This window comes from Notolepis coatsorum (genome assembly GCF_963971535.1).
Source record: "Notolepis coatsorum genome assembly, chromosome: 11".
Classification (NCBI taxonomy): domain Eukaryota; kingdom Metazoa; phylum Chordata; class Actinopteri; order Aulopiformes; family Paralepididae; genus Notolepis; species Notolepis coatsorum.
Window position 1 is genome coordinate 41,895,833 of NC_140175.1, and position 21,472 is coordinate 41,917,304.

The 21,472-nt window shown below is 40.7% G+C and overlaps 1 protein-coding gene across 7 annotated transcripts in view; it reads left to right on the forward strand.

Annotated features, from left to right (window-relative positions):
* psd3l (pleckstrin and Sec7 domain containing 3, like) overlaps positions 1–21,472 on the forward strand; it is a 305,351-nt gene that overhangs the window by 148,478 nt on the left and 135,401 nt on the right. For all 7 annotated transcript variants that reach the window (XM_084325309.1, XM_084325306.1, XM_084325307.1 and 4 more), the window contains 3 exons: positions 2,284–2,364; positions 3,735–3,847; positions 4,855–4,913. In XM_084325309.1, the coding sequence (XP_084181435.1) occupies positions 2,284–2,364; positions 3,735–3,847; positions 4,855–4,913 (253 nt within the window). The remainder of the gene's footprint in view (positions 1–2,283; positions 2,365–3,734; positions 3,848–4,854; positions 4,914–21,472) is intronic.

A 21,472-nucleotide genomic window follows, 5' to 3' on the forward strand; every position in this document is an offset into this window, starting at 1 on the left:
AATTTATATCATGGTATAATTTGAAGCATAGACGGTAACGGTATATATCACGGTATCAGTGTTTCCGTTAGAATAATTTTTTTTGCCTGATAGGCAGGCTATATAAAGAGTGACATCCTCAAGGCATGTAGATTTATAATATTTTTACTTAAAACTAGGCTACTTTTGCGTATAAAGTCATTATATTCCATTATATTCCAAATAAAATAAGTCCCGAGTCCGTGCTGCTCCCATTGCAAACAGCCGGGCTGGATGCTGGATTTTGCTAGAAGCATATGTAGCTGCAGAGCCAGCGGCGCTTTCAGGTCTGGTCACAGCTTTCAGCCGTTGGGTGGGGGGGCGCTGTTGAGCGGACCTGACCTGAAAGCGCCGCTGGCTCTGCGGCTCTGCAGCTGCATGCTATTCGCAAATCCACTGCTGCCGCCGTCCTCCTGGCTCCCGCTGCAGCCGTCGTTATCATAACACTACACGCATATCATAATGTTTACAGCAAACTGTAGTTGATCACCAGGTATGTTTTATTAACGTAGAATAATTCATATAAGAAAAACGATAGGGACATCTCTTACCTTTCTCCACTGGTTAAAAATGCCAGGAACTGAAATTGAAACTTGCTGTGCGCCGCGGTGATTGTGTTTATTATGAAATGACAATTGCGTGTTGACACGCCCACTGCGCGAAGCCTCCTAAATAACTTTTTCCAGTTTGCACATATCTATTATCTATGACTAATTCGATCTATTTTTAGGGGCAAATGCGATTGAAATAGTCGCGCTGTGGTTACATGATGTCATTGCTATTTTAGAGCTGCTCTACCGGTTACACGGTATAGTCAAAATCCATACCGTAGAGCAAATTAATACCGTTTATACCGTATACCGTTTATACCGTCCACCCCTAATGCACTTGTCCTAATAAACTAACCTACACTGTAACACGCAACACTTTGATGCATATTGTTACTCAGCTGATAGAGGTGTATCCTTCCTGATGACCTGTCGTACAGAACTTGTAAGTCGCTTTGGATAAAAGCGTCAGCTAAATGACTAAATGTAAATGTGAATGTAAATGCCTTGTATAATTCCACACATAAGAAAGAAAGATACTGGGATGAATAAACAAAATAGGAAATAAAATGTAGAAATGCATGCAATACATAAATAAATATGAATCTCCATATATGAAATAGAACATTTAGATAAGGTGCTACTGAGATGTTTTGGTGAGTTCTTTGTTTTTTTGTGGAAGTAGCCCTTCTTAAAAATGCATGAACATTCACTGATAATTGGTCTGTAGTGGAGTCTACAATGTCTACATTGCCGGACCATGTAGACTGACATAATTCTGTGCATAGTTTAGTCTACACAGGCCATATTTCAAATAATCAAAATCTTACTTCATTCATCTTAAACATTCTTGATTTGGGGGATTGGTAGTTCCCATGAAATCTGAAGTTGTTCAAATGACAACAGCGATCCACCTTGAATTAAATCACACTGTGTTGGCTGCGTCACAGTCACGAAAGGGGCTACTTAATTCATTAATCCAATCCACTTCATTTATAGAGCACATTTAAAAACAACAAAGTTTACCAAAGTGCTGTACAAGTCCCACAACATAAGATAAAAAAGATAAAAAAAAAAAAAAAATTATTGTCATAAAAAAAAAATTAATTCGAAGGTCAGCCCTAGTACTCATCCTAATATAATAAGGTCGGGTGGGCCTCTCTGGCAGAGAGACGTAAGTTGCATTGGAATCTTTTTATTTATAAAGCCATAATTAGAGATTGTCCAAATTATATTAGTTCTTTATTGGAATGGACCACTGGACCCTGTCTTACACGATCCAGTTTTTGGCTTACACTTAGAGTGCCTAGAGTTTGTACTGAACTTGGTAGATCTGCTTTTGGCTTTTCTGCCCCTATGTCATGGAATACCCTGCAGGAAACACTGAAACTAGACACTCTAATGTATTTTAAAATGTGCTCTTAATTATTCTGATTGTCTGATGTCTTTATATTTATGAACGCACTGTGACACTTGTGAATGTAACATCTCAACGGCACTGTAAATGAGTTTAATTACTCAGTGTATTATCGAATATAAATACAGATTGAATACTGATGTTTTTTGTATTCTCTAGACTAGAGGTATGGTTATGAATACTAATGCAGAATGCAGTGTTTTGTCTGTATTATAAGTGCCGTCAGTGCTTTGTCTGTATGATAATTGCCTTCATGAATTGTGACATTGTCTGAATGCGGTCTTTTGTTTGTGCCCACAGCAATGATTTCAGCAAAATGGTCGCAGAAGAGTACCTCAGCTTTTTTGAATTTACAGGGATGACATTGGACCAATCTCTCAGGTACTGTTCAGCAATGTAACAATCTATCGCACAACAATTCCCTTAAAAATATATAGGCAAATATTCACATTTTACATTGGCTTGATTTTATACCATTTATAATAGGCTACTTGTGTCCTCTTAAGCCCGACGGGACCGTTACTGGTCCCAAAATGACATCATGTCATAAATCAAGCTCTCCAGACTGTCTGACAGGGCCGGACTGGGGAAATCATTCAGGCCAGGAAATATTGTGCAAAATATAGCCCCAGTCAGGCCACTTTTTAAGCGGGGGGTCTGGGGGTCCTCCACCAGGAAATTCTTTGTTACAAAGACTTCATTTCCTGCATTCTGGTGCAGGATTTTTTTTATTTGTACCCTTTAAATGCCAGTGTTTGTGATGGCATCACAAATTATTGTTAAAAAACAGGCATATATGATATGACATATATGATTAGCAACACTGGATTTTCAGTTTTTGTAATAGAAAATAATACAATCTTTTATTCAACTTCAGCCCTGATCATAACACCACATATTCATTTTATAATTCTAACCCTTTACATGCCAGTGTGTGTGATGGCATATATTTGCAATATATCAAATGCAAAGTAGATTTTTCTGGGGGCGATTATTACAGGCTAGCATGTGTCAATGATTAGCAACAACACTGATTTTGATGTATTTTTAGTTTTTAGTTTTTTCCCGCCTTCACCAATCACATGCGGCTCCCTTTGTGTGTGTGTGTGTGTGAGCAAGAGAGAGAGATAGTTAAACTTGTGTGAGTTGCAGCGATCTCCTGGTTGTTCCCCACCTAGGTTATCTAACTATTGCGCCACTGCAACTAGAAACACTGGCCTGGCCTGCTTCTAAGTTCAGTGGCCTGACTGCAAAAAAAATAAAAATTTAAAATCTTTTCTTGAATAATATTTTTTTTTTTAAATCTGGCGACCCCCCCCGCGGCGTCTCGCGACCCCCACTTTGGGAACTCCTGCTCTAATAAACAGTTCCACAGCCCTAGCTGGTGCTATAATAAACAGTTCCACAGGCCTAGCTGGTGCTCTAATAAACAGTTCCACAGGCCTAGCTGGTGCTCTAATAAACAGTTCCACAGGCCTAGCTAGTGCTTTAATAAACAGTTCCACAGCCCTAGCTGGGGCTTTAATAAACAGTTCCACAGGCCTAGCTCGTGCTCTAATAAACAGTTCCACAGCCCTAGCTGGGGCTTTAATAAACAGTTCCACAGGCCTAGCTGGTGCTCTAATAAACAGTTCCACAGGCCTAGCTGGTGCTCTTAATAATTGTACATCTTGTTGCAGTCAGTCATCCTCGTCTCATGATGTATGATGTGCAGTGCATTTCATCTGACTTGTCTCTTGTTGTTTCCTCAGATCCTTCTTGAAAGCCTTTGCACTAATGGGTGAAACCCAGGAGAGAGAGCGGGTTTTAATCCACTTTTCCAATAGGTACTATACTTGCAACCCCATCACCATTTCCTCACAAGGTACAGATACTTTTTTCCTCATCTTTTCCGATTCGTTTTATTCTGCTTCGACTATATGAGTTCTTTTTTTGTGGGAATCTGCCACCACTCAATTTCTAAACATACATTATATGTTCTATCTGATGTTGATCTTCTTGATATTCTACAATACTGCTTCTCAGTGTAGCTGTAGTCGTATCCTACCTCTGTTCCGTGTTAAGCATAGTGCTATACTTTGCTACTGGTCTAACTGAATTTAAAGCCTTCATGACAATTTCCATATTAATAAAATAAAACATAACATGCCTCCCTCTTCTTGTATGTATCCTACTTTCTTTTTTTCCCTTCCCTGGAGTGTCACGTTCCCCCATAGCAACAGTCTTGGTAACAACAAGCCTCTATGATCAGTGGATGGGCAAAAAGCTAAAACGGTCTCCCGGTTACCAAGACTGTTGCCATGGAAGTGATGTTACACTTTGGCCCTATAGAGATGGATGTAGTTACCCAAACTCCTACGCAGAGATGCCTCTATGCCTGCATGTCACAGCCTGCAAAACAGCTCTGCCCCAAGTGCCTTATAACTGGACCAAATCCAGACTTCCACAACCAAATTAGTTGAAAAAGAAATGCGGCAATAACTTTGAATTGGGTGTATACAGAGTATCACAAATAACCATTTGTCAATTTTGGTTACGTCCTCTTTGGGCAGAGATGGACGGTGGAACGTTGTCCACGTTTCTGAGTAGGAGTGTGGTAGTTACTATCATTACTATCGTATAAGAGTGCTCTGCATTTTCATCAGGTCTTTGAAATACAGGGTATACATATTGAATATATTAAGTGTTGGGAATATTAATTAAGTGTTTTTGATTGAAAATTAAAATGCCCACTTGTTGAATCTGTGCACAGCTACATGTGGAAGTTGTCATTAAATGGCATTAATTCTACATTGTGTATTCTCCTGAAACATTTCTGCAGTTGTCATTGGCAATGGATTTGCAATAGCTGATTAAATCTTCATTTTACAGATGGAGCCCATTGCCTTACATGTGCTCTGATGCTGTTGAACACGGACCTGCACGGCCCTGTAAGTTAATCTTTTTGTTCCTGTCACCTTAACCACTCATCTTATCACACCATGAGTCTCTTCCTCCTCCTCCTCCTCTTCCTCCCATCCTTGTGGGCAACAGAGCCTGTGGCCACTAGGGGGCGACAGTAGCAGGAGCATCTCCACCTCAGTCAGGAAAGGAGCTGTATCCATGGCTGACCATGGAAAGACACTGGGTCAAGTCAGTTCAGTCAGCAGCGTCACTCTCCACTTAGAAAATATTCAGAAAACAAACGGTTATCCAGTCTTATTGACTCCCTAATACACTGTGCCTCAGAATCAGAGACACTTAATCAGTCAAAGACTATACAGGAATTTGTCTTGGTTTCAGTGGTGCCATGTTTCCAACATGCCACTGCAATAGAACAACATGGTACAGTGACAGCAAAACAAATGGTAAATGGTGAACTAACTTATCACTCTCCAGAATTATAATTAGAAGTTCTTTATTACCATGTATATTGGGCAACCATAGTCTGGCTAGAACTGTCACGATAACCGCAATATTGCAATGCCATGCTATTGTCAAGCGAACTGCAGGGGATGGCAAGTGACCGCCACAACCGCAAGGTTCATGTATTTTCTTTTTTTCACGAGGCTACTTGGCCCTTCTTGTTTTACACTTCAATGTGTGTGTATTGAATGTTAAATAAATTCATATTGAAAACAAGAGTTAAGAGCACTAAAGTTCAGGCACTAAAATGTATCCAATTTAGACCCAATTGGATCACAGGGTCTTCATTATGCTGGTTGAGCTGACACGTGACCACATGAGTTGAAAATAACTGAGCTGCTTCTCCCAGGGTTCGCACATGGTCCTTGAAGTGCTTAACCGATTCGCGGCCAACCACGTGTATATATACGTGATTGGGAGCCAGCGCTTGACGGCCAACCACGTATATATATATGTGGTAAACTCGGTTTTGCTTTTATTCCATTTTAATATCCTACTCAATGTCACAGAGCTGTATTTTGGCTGGAAAAGGCATATCGGGACTCCGAAAGTGCAGTACCGGCCAGATCCTGGTATTGGCGCTGTCTCGAGAATGCAGTTTCCCCTGTTGAAGACCGGGTGACACTTCCAGGCGGACCGCTTTGAAAAGCAAAAATATGCATGCTTAGAACGTTTCCAGAGCGTCTCGCGACTCCCGCGGCTCCGCCACTTGCTCGATTTTGATTGGTCGTCGAAAAAAGTTACCTTGATGAGCGGCGCTCCTCTCCAAAAGTTGAACTATTTTCAACTTTAGGCGCTGGGAGCGCTCCGCCCAAAACGCTAGCCGCCGAGAGTGCTAAAACGCGAGGCGCGGCGCTGGGAAAAGGAGCGCGCCTGTCGCGTTTCCAGCATAGAAATTAATGACAGAAAGGAGCTGGCAACTCATAAAAAGCTGGCTGTGGACAGTACACGTCGCCTAAAGCAGCATTTTTCCACTTCAAGATTTCAAGCTGTTTTGGGCTGGGCTCCGCCCATACTCGCTAAGCGCTTTGAGTGACAGTCACCCACACAGCATGATACATACGAGAGAGAGTGAGAGAGAGAACACGAGCGAGCAAGAGAGGAGAGATCGCTCCGTGAGCGCGCGTGTGCGCGGCTCGACTCGCGATTGTGTGTAAAATGCAGGTGGAGAGATAGAGACAGATAGAGAGAGGGAGAGTCAGGGACGTGAGTGTGCGTGTGCGCTGTGTGAGCGGCTCGACTCACGATTGTGTGTAAAATGCAGGTGGAGAGATAGAGACAGATAGAGAGAGGGAGAGTCAGGGACAGGGAAACCGCTTCCGCATTATTCCCACTGCTCTGTTGTTGAGCGAATTGTTGATTGTGGGCGGTGACTACAACCAGGGGCTGAGATATGCAGATCAGCTCCTTGCTACGTAGGATAGCGAGTCAAATCAGAATGGCTTAGTTCACTGGGGGAGGATCTTGTCTCATCTGAATTGGAGCAATCCGCCAAAATGAGAATCTGAGACACAGACATTGATTGTTGATACAACCCCACATTGCTAGAAAATAGGGATGCTCGATATTGGCTTTTTTACCGATACCTGATATTGTCCAACTCTTAATTTCCGATACCGATATCAACCGATACCGATATATGCAGGGTTCCCCCCCCCCCCCCCCCCCCAAAACGGAATAATTTCAGGTAATTAACCTTACATATATCTTGTCATCTTGAGAGAGATTTGTATCTTGTGAATTAACACAACATTATGCATACTTTTGACAATAAATAAAATCAGAATTTGTTTTTACTTGCTTGCCTGGGTAAATAAATGTGAAATAAATGTAAAAAAAATAAAATATATATATATATTTTTTTTAAACAGATACCGATAATTTCCGATATCACATTTTAATGCCAATATCGGCCGATAATATCGGACATCCCTACTAGAAAACAATGCTAAACACTGGAAAAGGCAATTTATAAGACAGGGGACATTTAAAGTGCTTGATAATAAAAAAAATAATAATAATAAAGTCAAGGCCTGGAATTCCTTGAAAATAGCCTTGAATAAAAATTTAAGTTTAAAAAAAAAAAAAATAGCCTTGAAATTCAAATCAACCATTCACATTGAATGTTTTATTCATCCATGATCAAATTGTTCTGAATCAAGAAATCATTTCTTTGTCTTTTTTTTTTATAACATCTGACGAGTTGCTGTCTCGCACGCTCTTTTCCTAATTTCTTCGTGTGTGATGCTCTAGCTTGCTCTAGCTGGCAAGCAGGCCAAGAAAATGCTTAAAACAGCATTTAAAAGTGAATTGTATCCCTCGAGTGACATCCTTGAAAATAAAAAATAGTGCTTGGAAAAGTACTTAAAAGTCCTTGAATTTCATTTTGCAATGTCTGTGGGAACCCTGTTATCCTGTCTCAGACTGGATTACTTTACCTGATCAAGATATGGATTATTTTGTATTTGCCTTACTGAAAGGAAACTTGTGTGAAGGCATGAGGTAAGCTGATCTTATGATGAATGGTTACTTGATTCAAGGCTGCTGGTTGGTTGGTGTTCCGCGTTGGCTAATGCTAACGTTAGAGGTGGTGAACATGTGACATTATGTCCATTGGTGTGGAATCAGCTGCTTTGCGGTCAAATTTACTTTTGTTTACTCAAGCACTCAAGCATACTGCGCTGTTGAGCAGCCACCAGGGTTTCCGTTGTCCGGTAATTACCGTTTTTTGACCGGCAAAATCTGTTGAAGTCCGACATATTTAAATATCTCCTGTCATAATGTCCTGTGAAAATTATTCTCTCTAAGCACAATTTGAATTGTATTAAAATAGTTACATTTGTTTCATTGTTGCTTCACCAAGCATGTCTAATAATGACAACGATGTGTCAGCGGGAGCTTGTTGCTGGATTTGCGAGAAGCATGCAACTGCAGAGCCGCAGAGCACACAGAGCTGTGTTCGCACAGTGCAATACTCCAATTCAGCCATTGGCAATTCAGCTGTTGGGTGGGTGGCGCTGCTGAGCGGTCCCCGGACCGGACCTGAAAGCACCGCTGGCTCTGCGGCTCTGCGGCTCTGCAGCTGCACACCACTGGGACTCGTCCATCGCCTCGCTGGGAGGCGGAGATCGGCATTGGTTTCAGCGATCACGCAACGTTGAACCACACGATAATGTTGCCGTCTCTCTCGGCTTTCTCTTCTTCGCTTGATATAATTAATACAAATGTCCAATATAACGGAATTCGTTAGCTCATAAAAATGTGATTATAACAGACTGCTGTTTAGTGTCGGGCCGACTGCCCACAGACACGGTCTATTTTATTTCAAGTCAGCAGCAGCACGGAGTATCGAGGGACTTATTTTATTTGGAATATATTAATGACTGTATTTTTAATGCCTAGTTTTAAGTTAAAATATTATAAATCTACATGCCTTGAGGATGTCATTCTTTATATAGCCTGCCTATCAATTGTTTTTAAGCTCAATAAACTATGACCGGAATTAATCTCATTTGTCCGGTAGATTGAAATCTTGCAGGACACGGAGACCGGCAACAATTTTTTCTAACGGAAATCCTGGCAGCCACGCTAAATCACTGCAGGGGAAATTCCATAACCTAAGTCTGCCGACGGGGCATGAGTATGTACCTTGCATGCATGTCTTCTCTGGAGTGGGAGGAAACCGGTGGCAGACTGATATAGGACCCTATAGTTTCTGTGAAAATGAAATCATGTAATTGAGCATAGGGTTCAGCGCCAGAGGTCGCTATGGGCGTATGGCCGTTGTGCACCAGCGCTTTGTTCAATGGGGATAAATTCCGGTGTTTGCAGTGCTAAAACTATATTAAATATTATAGCTATGGATCTAATAACATAGTCGATTGTCAGTGAGTTTCTTCCGGTCAACATGCAAAAAACAGATAATTTTTTCATCCATACATTTCCGTTTTATACTGTGGTGAATATGAGTATAGTTTTAGAGTGATTCTGTGTAATCCCGGGAAACGACGCCAATCAGAGTTTTACTGCATTTCATTATAAATCGTGCCATACAGGGCTCTACAGTGTGACCATATTGCTCGCATTTGCCCCTAGAAATATGTGTGTGCGAACCGGAAAAATCAATTACTCGCACGGTGTGCGAGTGAAGATTACAGCCTCAGTCGTGCTTTTTTCTCTCCGCTGATAATCGTTCAAAAACTACAAGTCCCACATTGCACTCAAGCCAACGGTCCAATCACAGTAGAGTGACGTGACTGGTTTCGAAAAAAAAAAGAAGGAAATGACCAATCGGAAGCTCTCATTTGCTTTTTTACTTCCTGAAAGTTCGCCATTGCGATATGCGAGAGTTTTCCGAGACAGTACCTTATTCTAGTCTTGCCAATAGCAATAGATTTTAGAACACCTAGATTTATCGATAGCAATAGTAATATAACGTTAATGCAACAAAACGAATGCCTTGCTTTGTTAATCATAACGTTGATGCAGTAGCGTAGGGCTGCACGATTAATCGATTTTAAATCGAAATCGCGATTTGGAATGATGCAATTATCAAATCGCAAAAAAAAGAAAATCGCAAATATATATATTTCTTTTACTTTTTTTTTGTTTAACCAGGAAGTCCCATTGAGATACAAGATCGGTTTGGGAGAGGGAGGTAAGGGGTTTTAGATTGTGTGTTGTGAAGTTTAGACTTCAGAGAGGGAGAGTAAAGTACAGAAAAAAGGTACCGTTGGGTACCGGTATCGATTCCCAGGTAAAAAGAAAAAATGTCAGGCTCGGTGTCCCGAAAAGACCCACCGCGTAGGCCAGATGCAAGCCGCATTTTACAATAAACCTCTGTGGGGCTGCTTAAATAAATTTTTATTAATTTTATCGCAATCGCAATATCTGTCAGAAAAATCGCAAGTAGATTATTTTCCAAAATCGTGCAGCCCTACAGTAGCGTATGTCATTGTGTTGGCTGTAACGGACATGAGAATAACATAACACTGTGTACACATTAAAATTGCGATAATCGATTCTAACATTTTCAAATCGATGCAGTTGAATTTTCCTCTTAGGATCGATGCATTGCGATGCATTGTTAAACCCCTACACCAAAGTCACTGGCCCACTGTGCGTGTGTGTGTGCTAACTTGGCTAGCGTTATCAACAGCAGAGGTGGGTGAAAGCGGTGTGACGTATTTGGCAGAATCGACTTGTCAATCAATGGTCTACCTGACACGCAAACTCATAAACAATGTTTCTGTACTGGAGGTGTACAGTATTTCAATAGGCAATCCTGAAAGGATTATTTTTCTAGAAGAGCAACACTAGCCAAAACATAGGCATTGTATGCATAAAAGGGGCAAAAGCTAAAGTTAAGTGACTGTTACTTTTGTAGCAGTAGTTTGATTTGATAGTTTATTTGATAGGGACAGCACATGTTAATGAACATTGAGTACAAAATACAAAATGTAAACATGCAGGGTTCTAGCAAGAGCTAATTTACACCAGGAGACAGCAAAACTCTTTCAATAAATAAATAGCCTGCTTAGGGTAAAAGCATTGTGACAATCAATGATAAAAACAACAATAAAAACAAGAAACAAGTTACATAAACTAAATCAGATAAAAAATGATCACAGTTCTGGTTTGCCTTAAGATGCAGCTTAAGGGCGTTTTCACACCTAGCTCGTTTGGAGCTGTTATTCCGGAACCTGGAGCGTTTACCCCTTATTTCGGTTCAGTTGGGCATATGTGAACACAGCAATTACATTCTGTTGCGGAACAAAACAAGCGGACCGAGACCACCTGGAGAGGGTGGTCTCGGCGCAGTTCCAACCGAACCCGAAGCGGACTCGTACGCTGTGAGAATGCAATCGATTTAACAAACCGACACAATTAATAATAATAATACGTCGTGGAGCAGCGATGAGGTACACTGCGTCGTTGATATTTGGGCAGACGATCACATTCGTCAGATGCTGGAGAACACGCACAAGAACTAAAAGATGCTTTTTTTGCAATGTCTGTGGGAACCCTGGTTATAGCCTATATGTTGGAAAAACGTACAGACTTGGAGTAATATTCAAATGACCCGTCAATCAATGTCCAATGCTAAATGTCAATCAAAACAGTCGGTTACCTTTGTGATAATTACATGACCTGTCCTCTACTCTGCATTAGGTCTCTCCACTCATGGAACAGCTGATTTCTTGGGAAAGAAGTGTTTTGGTACATGATGTCTTCTCTTCTTTGGCTAGCAGTAGTTGCAGTGTTTGAGTCCATGTAACGTTAGCACAACTAACATTAACCATTAGCTAGCCACAACTTCAGCGTGTCCATATCTATGAACGCTACGTGAAGTGACATATTGTTGGCCAAATCTGGAAATGCCCAAACACAAATCTGTCAGTGCCGAGTCCGATCTCATCTTAAATAACAAACAGCATTGCTTGTTGTAGTTAACAAAGAGACGCAGAGTTGATTTAGCAAAAAAATAATATATATATTTGTTTAAATATTCAAATTTAATTTTTCCATTATAATCCCATGCCCATCAAACGAAGCTTCGAAGTATTTAAGACAGCCCTACTGGTCATCCTTCTATTTCTTGGAAATACAATTTCTGATCATTCTGACGTTCTGTGTTAGTATCTGGAGAGTGATTTTATTATCTGCATCATCCATGTCTTCCTTGCTTTGATAGATATTTGAAGAGTGGACTGTGGATGGCATATGTGTGCGTAAATGGCACTGTTGTGCGTGGATCCTCTTGCCTCCTGTGAAGCTATTTGATATGAGAGAGAGAGAGGGGGGATCAAGATGAGCAGTGCATAACATATAATGAAAATCATAACTGGCCAGCTGGCCAGCTGAAAAGTTGTGTAGTCTCGCTAAATTAAAGGGATTTCACAGTAACATTGTAATGGTAAATGGTGCATTTTATATAGCGCTTTTATCCAAAGCGCTTTACAATTTTATTCCCTATATTCACTCACACATTCACACACCAACGGCGGAGGCCACCATGCAAGGTGCCAACCTGCTCATCAGGAGCAGTTAGGGGTTAAGTGTCTTGCTCAAGGAAACTTCGACACGCTACCCGGGAGGAGCGGGAATCGAACCGGGAACTTCCGGATTGCCAGATGACCGCTCTCCCAACCTACCCGACCTCCCAGAGCCACTGTCACCCCGTAATGGGAACACTGTATGCGCTTGTGCTCCATTATATTATCTAATTATCATGCGTCTTATAGTAATGTAGGCAATAGGCATAGGCTTTATTTTATTGTTGTGTTGTGTTTATTTGCATCTTCTTCTTTCGTGTAACGTCAGAGGTCCAACTCTGTATCTTGTAGCCATGCCCTTAACTCTGGTCTGGTTGAGCGGGGAAGCGAGATCCGATCACAAGCGGTCACTTGAGACACACATGGAAACACATTTTAATGCCAGGTGTAAACTGACGTACTTGGAACTGTCCACTTGTGATCGGATCACCCAGATGCCAAGTGGAAACGGCCTATAAGTCTTGAAATGACTTGAATGTTATGTGATACTTTGGCCTGTTTGACCTTCAAGATTGAACTTAAGGATTTAATTTTACAATCACCTTAAGCTTAAGAGAGAGTAGGTGAAGCCGTCTTTTTGTGTTGTGTACATTTAATTTCATTCAATAGCTTGTCACAAAACATTTTGAAATTGCATGTTTGAATGTGTGGTTGTGGGGGATGGCGAATACAGAAGTATAGGCTTTATTCAACCTACGGTAATAATCATAAGAGGCGTGGGTGTTTGTTTGTGTGGGTGTGTGAGAGAGAGAGCGTGATTGTGTGACTAGTAGCTGTCAAAAGGCTAAAATGTGAGTTATAAAAATGTATTAATAATAATGAAAGTATGCGTGACCTAGAGTAGGTGAGGAGAGAGGAGCATTTAATGTCTAACCTTTCTGTCCACAGCAAAGCTGATGGAGTGTGTGTAGCCTGTGTGTGACAGGAGCAGGGTAGTGAGTGAGACAGGGACAGAGCAGCTGCAGCATAGAAGATGAAAATGAAAAAGTACCTATCCTTTTGTTAGCCAGGCTTGTAGTAGGCTTCTTTGTACATGGAGAGGACTGGAAAGACATTATCCTATTTCTCTCACAACAGCTAATCTCCCGCATTTAATTTATATCCTGTCTTGTGCAAGTAAGGCACTTGCCGACGAGGATGAGTCTACTGAATAAAACAGCTGACGAACGTTAGTAGGGGTGGGGGGAAAAACCGGTACGTAGTAGTATCGCGATACTTTGCGTGGCGATACTGTATCGATACAGGGACGCCAAGTATCGATATTTAATTATTTATAAAATAAACAAAATAAATTATTTTTTTTTGTATTCTTTTTTGTATAAGGAAGTTGCATTGTTCATTTCAATACCTGTAATAGTACAGTAGTCCACACACACATGTGCATTCAGTTAAGTTGGAATATGACTGTAATACAAACAGTTCAGTTTGTCAGGTACAGGTACATTACAGTGTTTACATCTGTCTGCTTGAGAAAATAGCATGTTCTGCAATAAAAATCATTGAAGTGAGATGAACAGACTGAACTTTATTTTATTAGATAAAACATGTTGACAAAGTTTTACTTTGCAGTTGAAAAAATGTAATAAATCGCAATATTAATAGCGCAATACTCAGCATATCGCAATATATTTAGTATCGCAATACTATCGTATCGTGACTCAAGTATCGTGATAGTATCGTATCGTGAGGCCTCTGGTGATTCCCACCCCTAAACGTTAGGCAGGTGTGTGGAGCTGAACACATCCATGTGACTTGACAAGATTCTGACAAGATTAGTCAGATCAAGACTCTGGCTTCATAGCCTGTTTGGAATGTAACTGGTATAATTTGAAGGCTTAAGCTATGTTCATTTGTAGGGGGATGCACAATACATCTGTGACCATATTGGTTTTGGCCGATGATAGTGATTTTTCAGTCCAACGAGCAAAACTGGGCAGATATATTGGCAAACGTATATCGGCTGGTGATAGTGATTTCTTTATTGATTGCATTGGTCTGATGAGCAAAACTTGGCCGATGTGAACAACGATGGCTATTTATCTGTTTGTGTGTTTTTCTTTTTTTTGGCCATGTAGTGTTTGTTTGGGTACTGTTACTTGCATGTGACAATGACTGATTGTTAAAAAAAAATAGTATGTACAAAATTCGATACGTAGTCTATTGGAACAAGTGCCTCCATTCTATACCCAACTGTGGCTTCCCAACTAGGCATGTGCTGGTATGATATTTTGATGGCATGATAACCTTGGACAAAAATACCACGGTTTCACAGTATATCGCGGTATTCGGTCAAGAAAAAGGACAATTATTTTTCCATTGAGCAAAATGTTTTATTACAGTGCTATCAGCTTTTCTGTAAGTGTTATTTATGAATGTGTGAAAATCCCAACATAGCTTTTAGATAGATTTATTGTATTTATACATTGTTATTTATTGTATTTTGATAGACTACAGGCCACCTCTTTGCAGGTTTAAATGACTCTACGGACATACTGTCACTTTTATAGGCTAAGTAGATTACATTATAGTATTATTATTTTTTGTCTTGCATTACTCAATGCTCTTACATTGTTGTTTTTTGATAATTTTTGATAATTGTTTATTATTATTGATCTATTCTATGTTTGTTTTGACTCATTTCTTTATGTTGTTATAATATTTTGAGTTTGTGTGTATATATACTTATATAATATACAAATTTGTTTATTTCTATTTAGTATTATTGTATATTTCTTCAACTCAAGAGAATGTTGCTTTGCCTTCATTTATTTGGGACCAGCTGTCCCCCATTGTAATTAGTCACTCCCTGAGTTATGTTTTTTCCGTTTTTTCCTTGTTTCCTCTATCTAGTCACAGTATTGTTTTTGTCACAGCTACAACACCCTGAAGAAGGCCATGTAGGCCGAAACATGTCGGTTTTTTAAAAAGAATTTTCTAAATAATGTAAGCCAATAAATAAAGGCTTTTTAAATTTTTTTAGAGCTGCCTTGGATCTCAACCTTTCTTTTATAGCTGAGAGGGAATTCAAAAAAGTCTGCACTTTGTAACACATTTGAGCTATTTGACATGGTGTTAGGTATGGGTATACAGTTTTCAAAAACCACGTCATACAAGTTGGGGTAGCCGCCTGGTTGTTATGTTTAAAATCCAATATGGCCACCATCGGAAACAGTGAATGTCATATTTCAGCTTCTGTTAGTACTAGATCCTTGTGGGGTGCTCCAGTAGCACACCATATAGCGCGCTGAGTCGCGAAGCGGTCGCCCCGGGTTCGATTCCCAGTCCCGGTGGGCCATGGCCATTTGCCGCATGTCCTCCCTGCTTCTCCCGTTCTCCCTCTCTCCTCTGTCGGTCCTGTGTGGCCAGAAAAAGCTGTGAAAAACACTAATAAAGATAATTAAAAAAAAAGTACTAGATCCTTGTTTAATATCTTTTTCTACTTTCTTTGGTGCGAAAAATCAATTTCTGAAGTAATTATTTATGTTAACACATTAACTGCCACATAGTTTGATCATCTTATACCATTCTCTGCCAGCACTGTAAGTCTATGGAGATGTTCACCTTCTTTGCAGGGCTATAACTTTTTAAATTGTATTGCTAAATTGACATTACTATGGCCCATTCAACATCGATTATCTATCGTTCAGGATGTAGGAACGTTTTACTTTTTCATTCACACATTCATACGAAAATACCGTCTAGAATATAAATATGTTTTTATCGTTTTCTGCAGTAATTCCTAGAACGTGAGATATAGGCATAAATGCATATATACATTATCAAATGCCGTTTGTTGCCGATCCACGCTATATTAAAAATTTCAACTGTACATGGTCCTAAACGTTATGACTGATCATGCGCGGGTGAACGGAGGGGGTGGTCTATCAAATAGACCACATATGCATCAACAGAAAGTTCAGGAGGTCATGGCAAGATGTACGAGTCAAGAGAGGGGCAGATGTGGCATCAGACCATCATCTCGTGCTGACGATCATAAAACTACGTCTGAAGAAGTATGCCACAACCACCGGCGCAAGAACCAGATATGACGTTGGACTTCTTAGGAACAAAGAAATACAGAGTAGATTCCAGATCAGCCTTACCAACAGGTACCAGCAACTACAGGAACAGGATGAAGACACAGATGTGGACATAGAAACTCAATGGCAGCACACAAAGACGTTGTGGCTGGACACCTGCAAAGAAATATTGGGAAAGAAGAAGACAAAACACAAGGAATGGGTCTCAATGGAAACACTCCAGAAACTGAAAGAAAGAAAGGAGAGGAAAGAGATACTGAACACAAGCAAAACAAGATCAGCAAAAGCAAAGGCACAGGAAGAATACACCCAAGCCAATAAGGAGGTGAAGAGTAGCATTAAGAAGGATAAAAGAGATCACATAGACAACTTAGCCAAACAAGCAGAAACAGCGGCAGGGCAAGGCAACATGAAATACCTCTATATGATCACTAGGAAGTTAGCAGGCAAGTTCCAACAAACGGACAAACCGGTAAAAGACAAACAGGGAAACCCACTTATAACAACAGAGGACCAACGGAGAAGATGGGCTGAACATTTCAAAGAACTACTGAACCAACCAGCCCCGACAGAGCCAGCGGACATTATACCAGCGGAGAGAACATTTCCAATAAACTGTGATAAACCCAGCAAAGCAGAGATCAAAAAAGCTATTATCTCAACAAAGGACGGAAAATCTGCAGGACCAGATGAAATACCAGCAGAAGCCATCAAGGCCGACTTGAAGACTGCGGTAGATATGCTTCATAGCCTCTTCACCAAGATCTGGGAGGAAGAAAAGATTCCAGAAGAATGGAAAGATGGAATCATCATCAAGCTACCAAAAAAGGGAGATCTTACCAACTGCAACAACTACAGAGGAATAATGCTTCTATCAGTACCGGGAAAAGTACTCAACAGAATTATACTGGACAGAATGAGTGTTGCTGTGGATCCCATGCTTCGAGACCAGCAGGCAGGCTTCCGGAGCAACAGATCTTGCACGGACCAGATCGCCACCCTGCGCATCATTATAGAGCAATCCATCGAATGGAACTCTCCATTATACATAAACTTCATAGACTATGAAAAAGCCTTTGACAGTGTGGATAGAGAGACTCTGTGGAAACTGCTGCGGCATTATGGTATCCCAAAGAAAATCATCACTCTGATTCAAAACACCTATCAAGGAACATCATGCAAAGTTTTACATGCAGGCCAACTGTCAGAGAGTTTTGAGGTCAAGACCGGTGTGCGTCAGGGATGCCTCCTATCGCCCTTTCTATTCCTTCTAGTCATAGACTGGATTATGAAGACCACCACAAAAGGAAATAAAAACGGCATACAGTGGACCCTATGGACACAACTGGATGACCTCGACTTTGCTGATGACCTGGCTCTCCTGTCACACAACTACAACCAGATGCAGGACAAGACAACCAAGCTGGCAACTACATCCCTTGAGACTGGGTTGAGAATAAACAGGAAGAAAACCAACCTAATGATGATCAACACCTCTACCAACAACACAGTCACAGTAGGTGATGAATCCATACAGGAAGTCAACTCCTTCACTTACCTAGGCAGTATCTTGGATAAGAAGGGCGGCACAGATGGCGCCGTCACAGCAAGAGTAGGCAAAGCCAGAGCAGCATTCATCATTCTGAAGAACATCTGGTCCTCCAAGGACATCGCCATGACAACCAAAGTGCGGCTCTTCAATTCAAATGTCAAATCTGTCCTTCTCTACGGTTCAGAGACTTGGAGAATGACGAAAAGAACATTGCAGAAGATACAGACCTTTATAAACGGCTGTCTGAAACGCATCTTTGGGATCCGGTGGCCAAACAAAATCAAGAATGAGGAACTATGGCTGAAAGGAAGACAGGAACCAGTGGAGAAGCAGATCCTGAGACGAAAGTGGGGATGGATAGGCCACACTTTGAGGAAACCGGCTACCAGTACTACACGCCAGGCCCTGACTTGGAATCCCCAAGGGAAGCGGAAGAGAGGGCGGCCTAAGAACACCTGGAGGCGGGACACTGAGGCGGAGCTCAAGAGACAAGGAACTACCTGGGGGGAGGCAGAAAGGACAGCCCAAAGCCGTGTTGGATGGAGAAAAGTCGTAGATGGCCTATGCTCCATTGGGAGCGATGGGCCTAAGTAAGTAAGAGTATCAGCTTTTCTGTAAGTGTTATTTATGAATGTGTGAAAATCCCAACATAGCTTTTAGATAGATTTATTGTATTATTTATACATTGTTATTTATTGTATTTTGATAGACTACAGGCCACCTCTTTGCAGGTTTAAATGACTCTACGGACATACTGTCACTTTTATAGGCTAAGTAGATTACATTATAGTATTATTATTTTGTCTTGCATTACTCAATGCTCTTACATTGTTGTTTTTTGATAATTTTTGATAATTGTTTATATTATTATTGATCTATTCTGTTTGTTTTGACTCATTTCTTTATGTTATAATATTTTGAGTTTGTGTGTATATATACTTATATAATATACAAATTTGTTTATTTCTATTTAGTATTATTGTATATTTCTTCAACTCAAGTTGAGAATGTTGCTTTGCCTTCATTTATTTGGGACCAGCTGTCCCCCATTGTAATTAGTCACTCCCTGAGTTATGTTTTTTCCGTTTTTTCCTTGTTTCCTCTATTTAGTCACAGTATTGTTTTTGTCACAGCTACAACACCCTGAAGAAGGCCATGTAGGCCGAAACATGTCGGTTTTTTAAAAAGAATTTTCTAAATAATGTAAGCCAATAAATAAAGGCTTTTTAAATTTTTTTAGAGCTGCCTTGGATCTCAACCTTTCTTTTATAGCTGAGAGGGAATTCAAAAAAGTCTGCACTTTGTAACACATTTGAGCTATTTGACATGGTGTTAGGTATGGGTATACAGTTTTCAAAAACCACGTTATACAAGTTGGGGTAGCCGCCTGGTTGTTATGTTTAAAATCCAATATGGCCACCATCGGAAACAGTGAATGTCATATTTCAGCTTCTGTTAGTACTAGATCCTTGTGGGGTGCTCCAGTAGCACACCATATAGCGCGCTGAGTCGCGAAGCGGTCGCCCCGGGTTCGATTCCCAGTCCCGGTGGGCCATGGCCATTTGCCGCATGTCCTCCCTGCTTCTCCCGTTCTCCCTCTCTCCTCTGTCGGTCCTGCGTGGCCAGAAAAAGCGGTGAAAAACGCTAATAAAGATCATTTAAAAAAAAGTACTAGATCCTTGTTTAATATCTTTTTCTACTTTCTTTGGTGCGAAAAATCAATTTCTGAAGTAATTATTCTATGTTAACACATTAACTGCCACATAGTTTGATCATCTTATACCATTCTCTGCCAGCACTGTAAGTCTATGGAGATGTTCACCTTCTTTGCAGGGCTATAACTTTTTAAATTGACATTACTATGGCCCATTCAACATCGATTATCTATCGTTCAGGATGTAGGAACGTTTTACTTTTTCATTCACACATTCATACGAAAATACCGTCTAGAATATAAATATGTTTTTATCGTTTTCTGCAGTAATTCCTAGAACGTGAGATATAGGCATAAATGCATATATACATTATCAAATGCCGTTTGTTGCCGATCCACGCTATATTAAAAATTTCAACTGTACATGGTCCTAAACGTTATGACTGATCATGCGCGGGTGAACGGAGGGGGGGGGTTCTTTTATAATTCCGTGATCGTCGTTGAATGCTTTGTGGTATGGGTGATATATAGATCAGAGCAGTTTGCATGGGTAATAATAAACACTCACGCTGAGCAAAAACAAACAAAAACATCCCGGTTATTTGATGGGGATCGAGTCGATCCATTTCCGGTTTGTATAATAATAATAACAGCCCAAATCATGTTGATTATTGAGTTATGGCAGCGATCCATATCCACGGCGTGTGTCTACAGTCCCGCAACGATATGCGAGTGGCCGGACGTATTTAGGAGACTCACCGATATCCAACCGGCCATTTCCGGTTTGGCAACTCGCCGATCATCCACCAGGTGGCAGTATTGAAGCGTTGCAGAGTTGTGCCGAGTTCCACTGCATCAGACGAGGCTCTGAGGGAAATATGAATACCATGGCGCAAATATGAAATATGGTCACAATAACGTCGTATGCCGTGATCTGGCAGAATTGGCATGAACTTGAAACACGTCGTACAACGTGAATGGCGCAAGATGTGTTAAGGTCAAATGTTATTTTCAAGGTCACCTTTAGCATCAGCAAAAAAGTGGCCATAACCCTGTAACTAAGTCACATAGAAAGATTATGTAGGGCTCTAGACCTATGTTTTCAAACCCAAGGGATTCATTTTCCAGTTTATTTTACATTTCACGGTCACTCTTGGTGTCAAAAATCATTATGGTCAAAATGGCTACCGGTCTGGCTTAGCTCTTTCACGGCCACCAGCTTTCGCCATCTGCACTGTTTGGCGCCAGCATTAATGACCATTTTTGCGATGTTTACACACCCATTGTGTGTTCTGTATTATGGAGACAATAGTATGGCTCATTTTACAGGCATTGTTCATACTCCATTACTGACTAATCAGTTCATTTCTACACTATAGTTTGTTACACGCTAAACATCGCCCCATTTCCGAAATAATCAAGTCTTTTTCCATAGCTCGCGAGATATGACACATTATATGCAATACACGCTAAACATCGCCCCCTTTTTCCGAAATAATCCAGTCTTTTTCCATAGATCGCGAGATATGACACATTATATGCAATAAGCCCAAATCCTTCTGGTTGATCCCCTGGAGCCCCAAATACTCCCAAATCAAAGGTATATACCATGTACATAATGTGTCTTGAACTTAAAACTGTGATCGTTACCAAAAGCAAGTTTTACGTCCGGTAAACATGTGTGCACGCTAGGGCTGCACGATTAATCGATTTTAAATAGAAATCGCGATTTGTAATGATGCAATTATCAAATCGCCAAAAATGATTAAATATCGCAAATCTT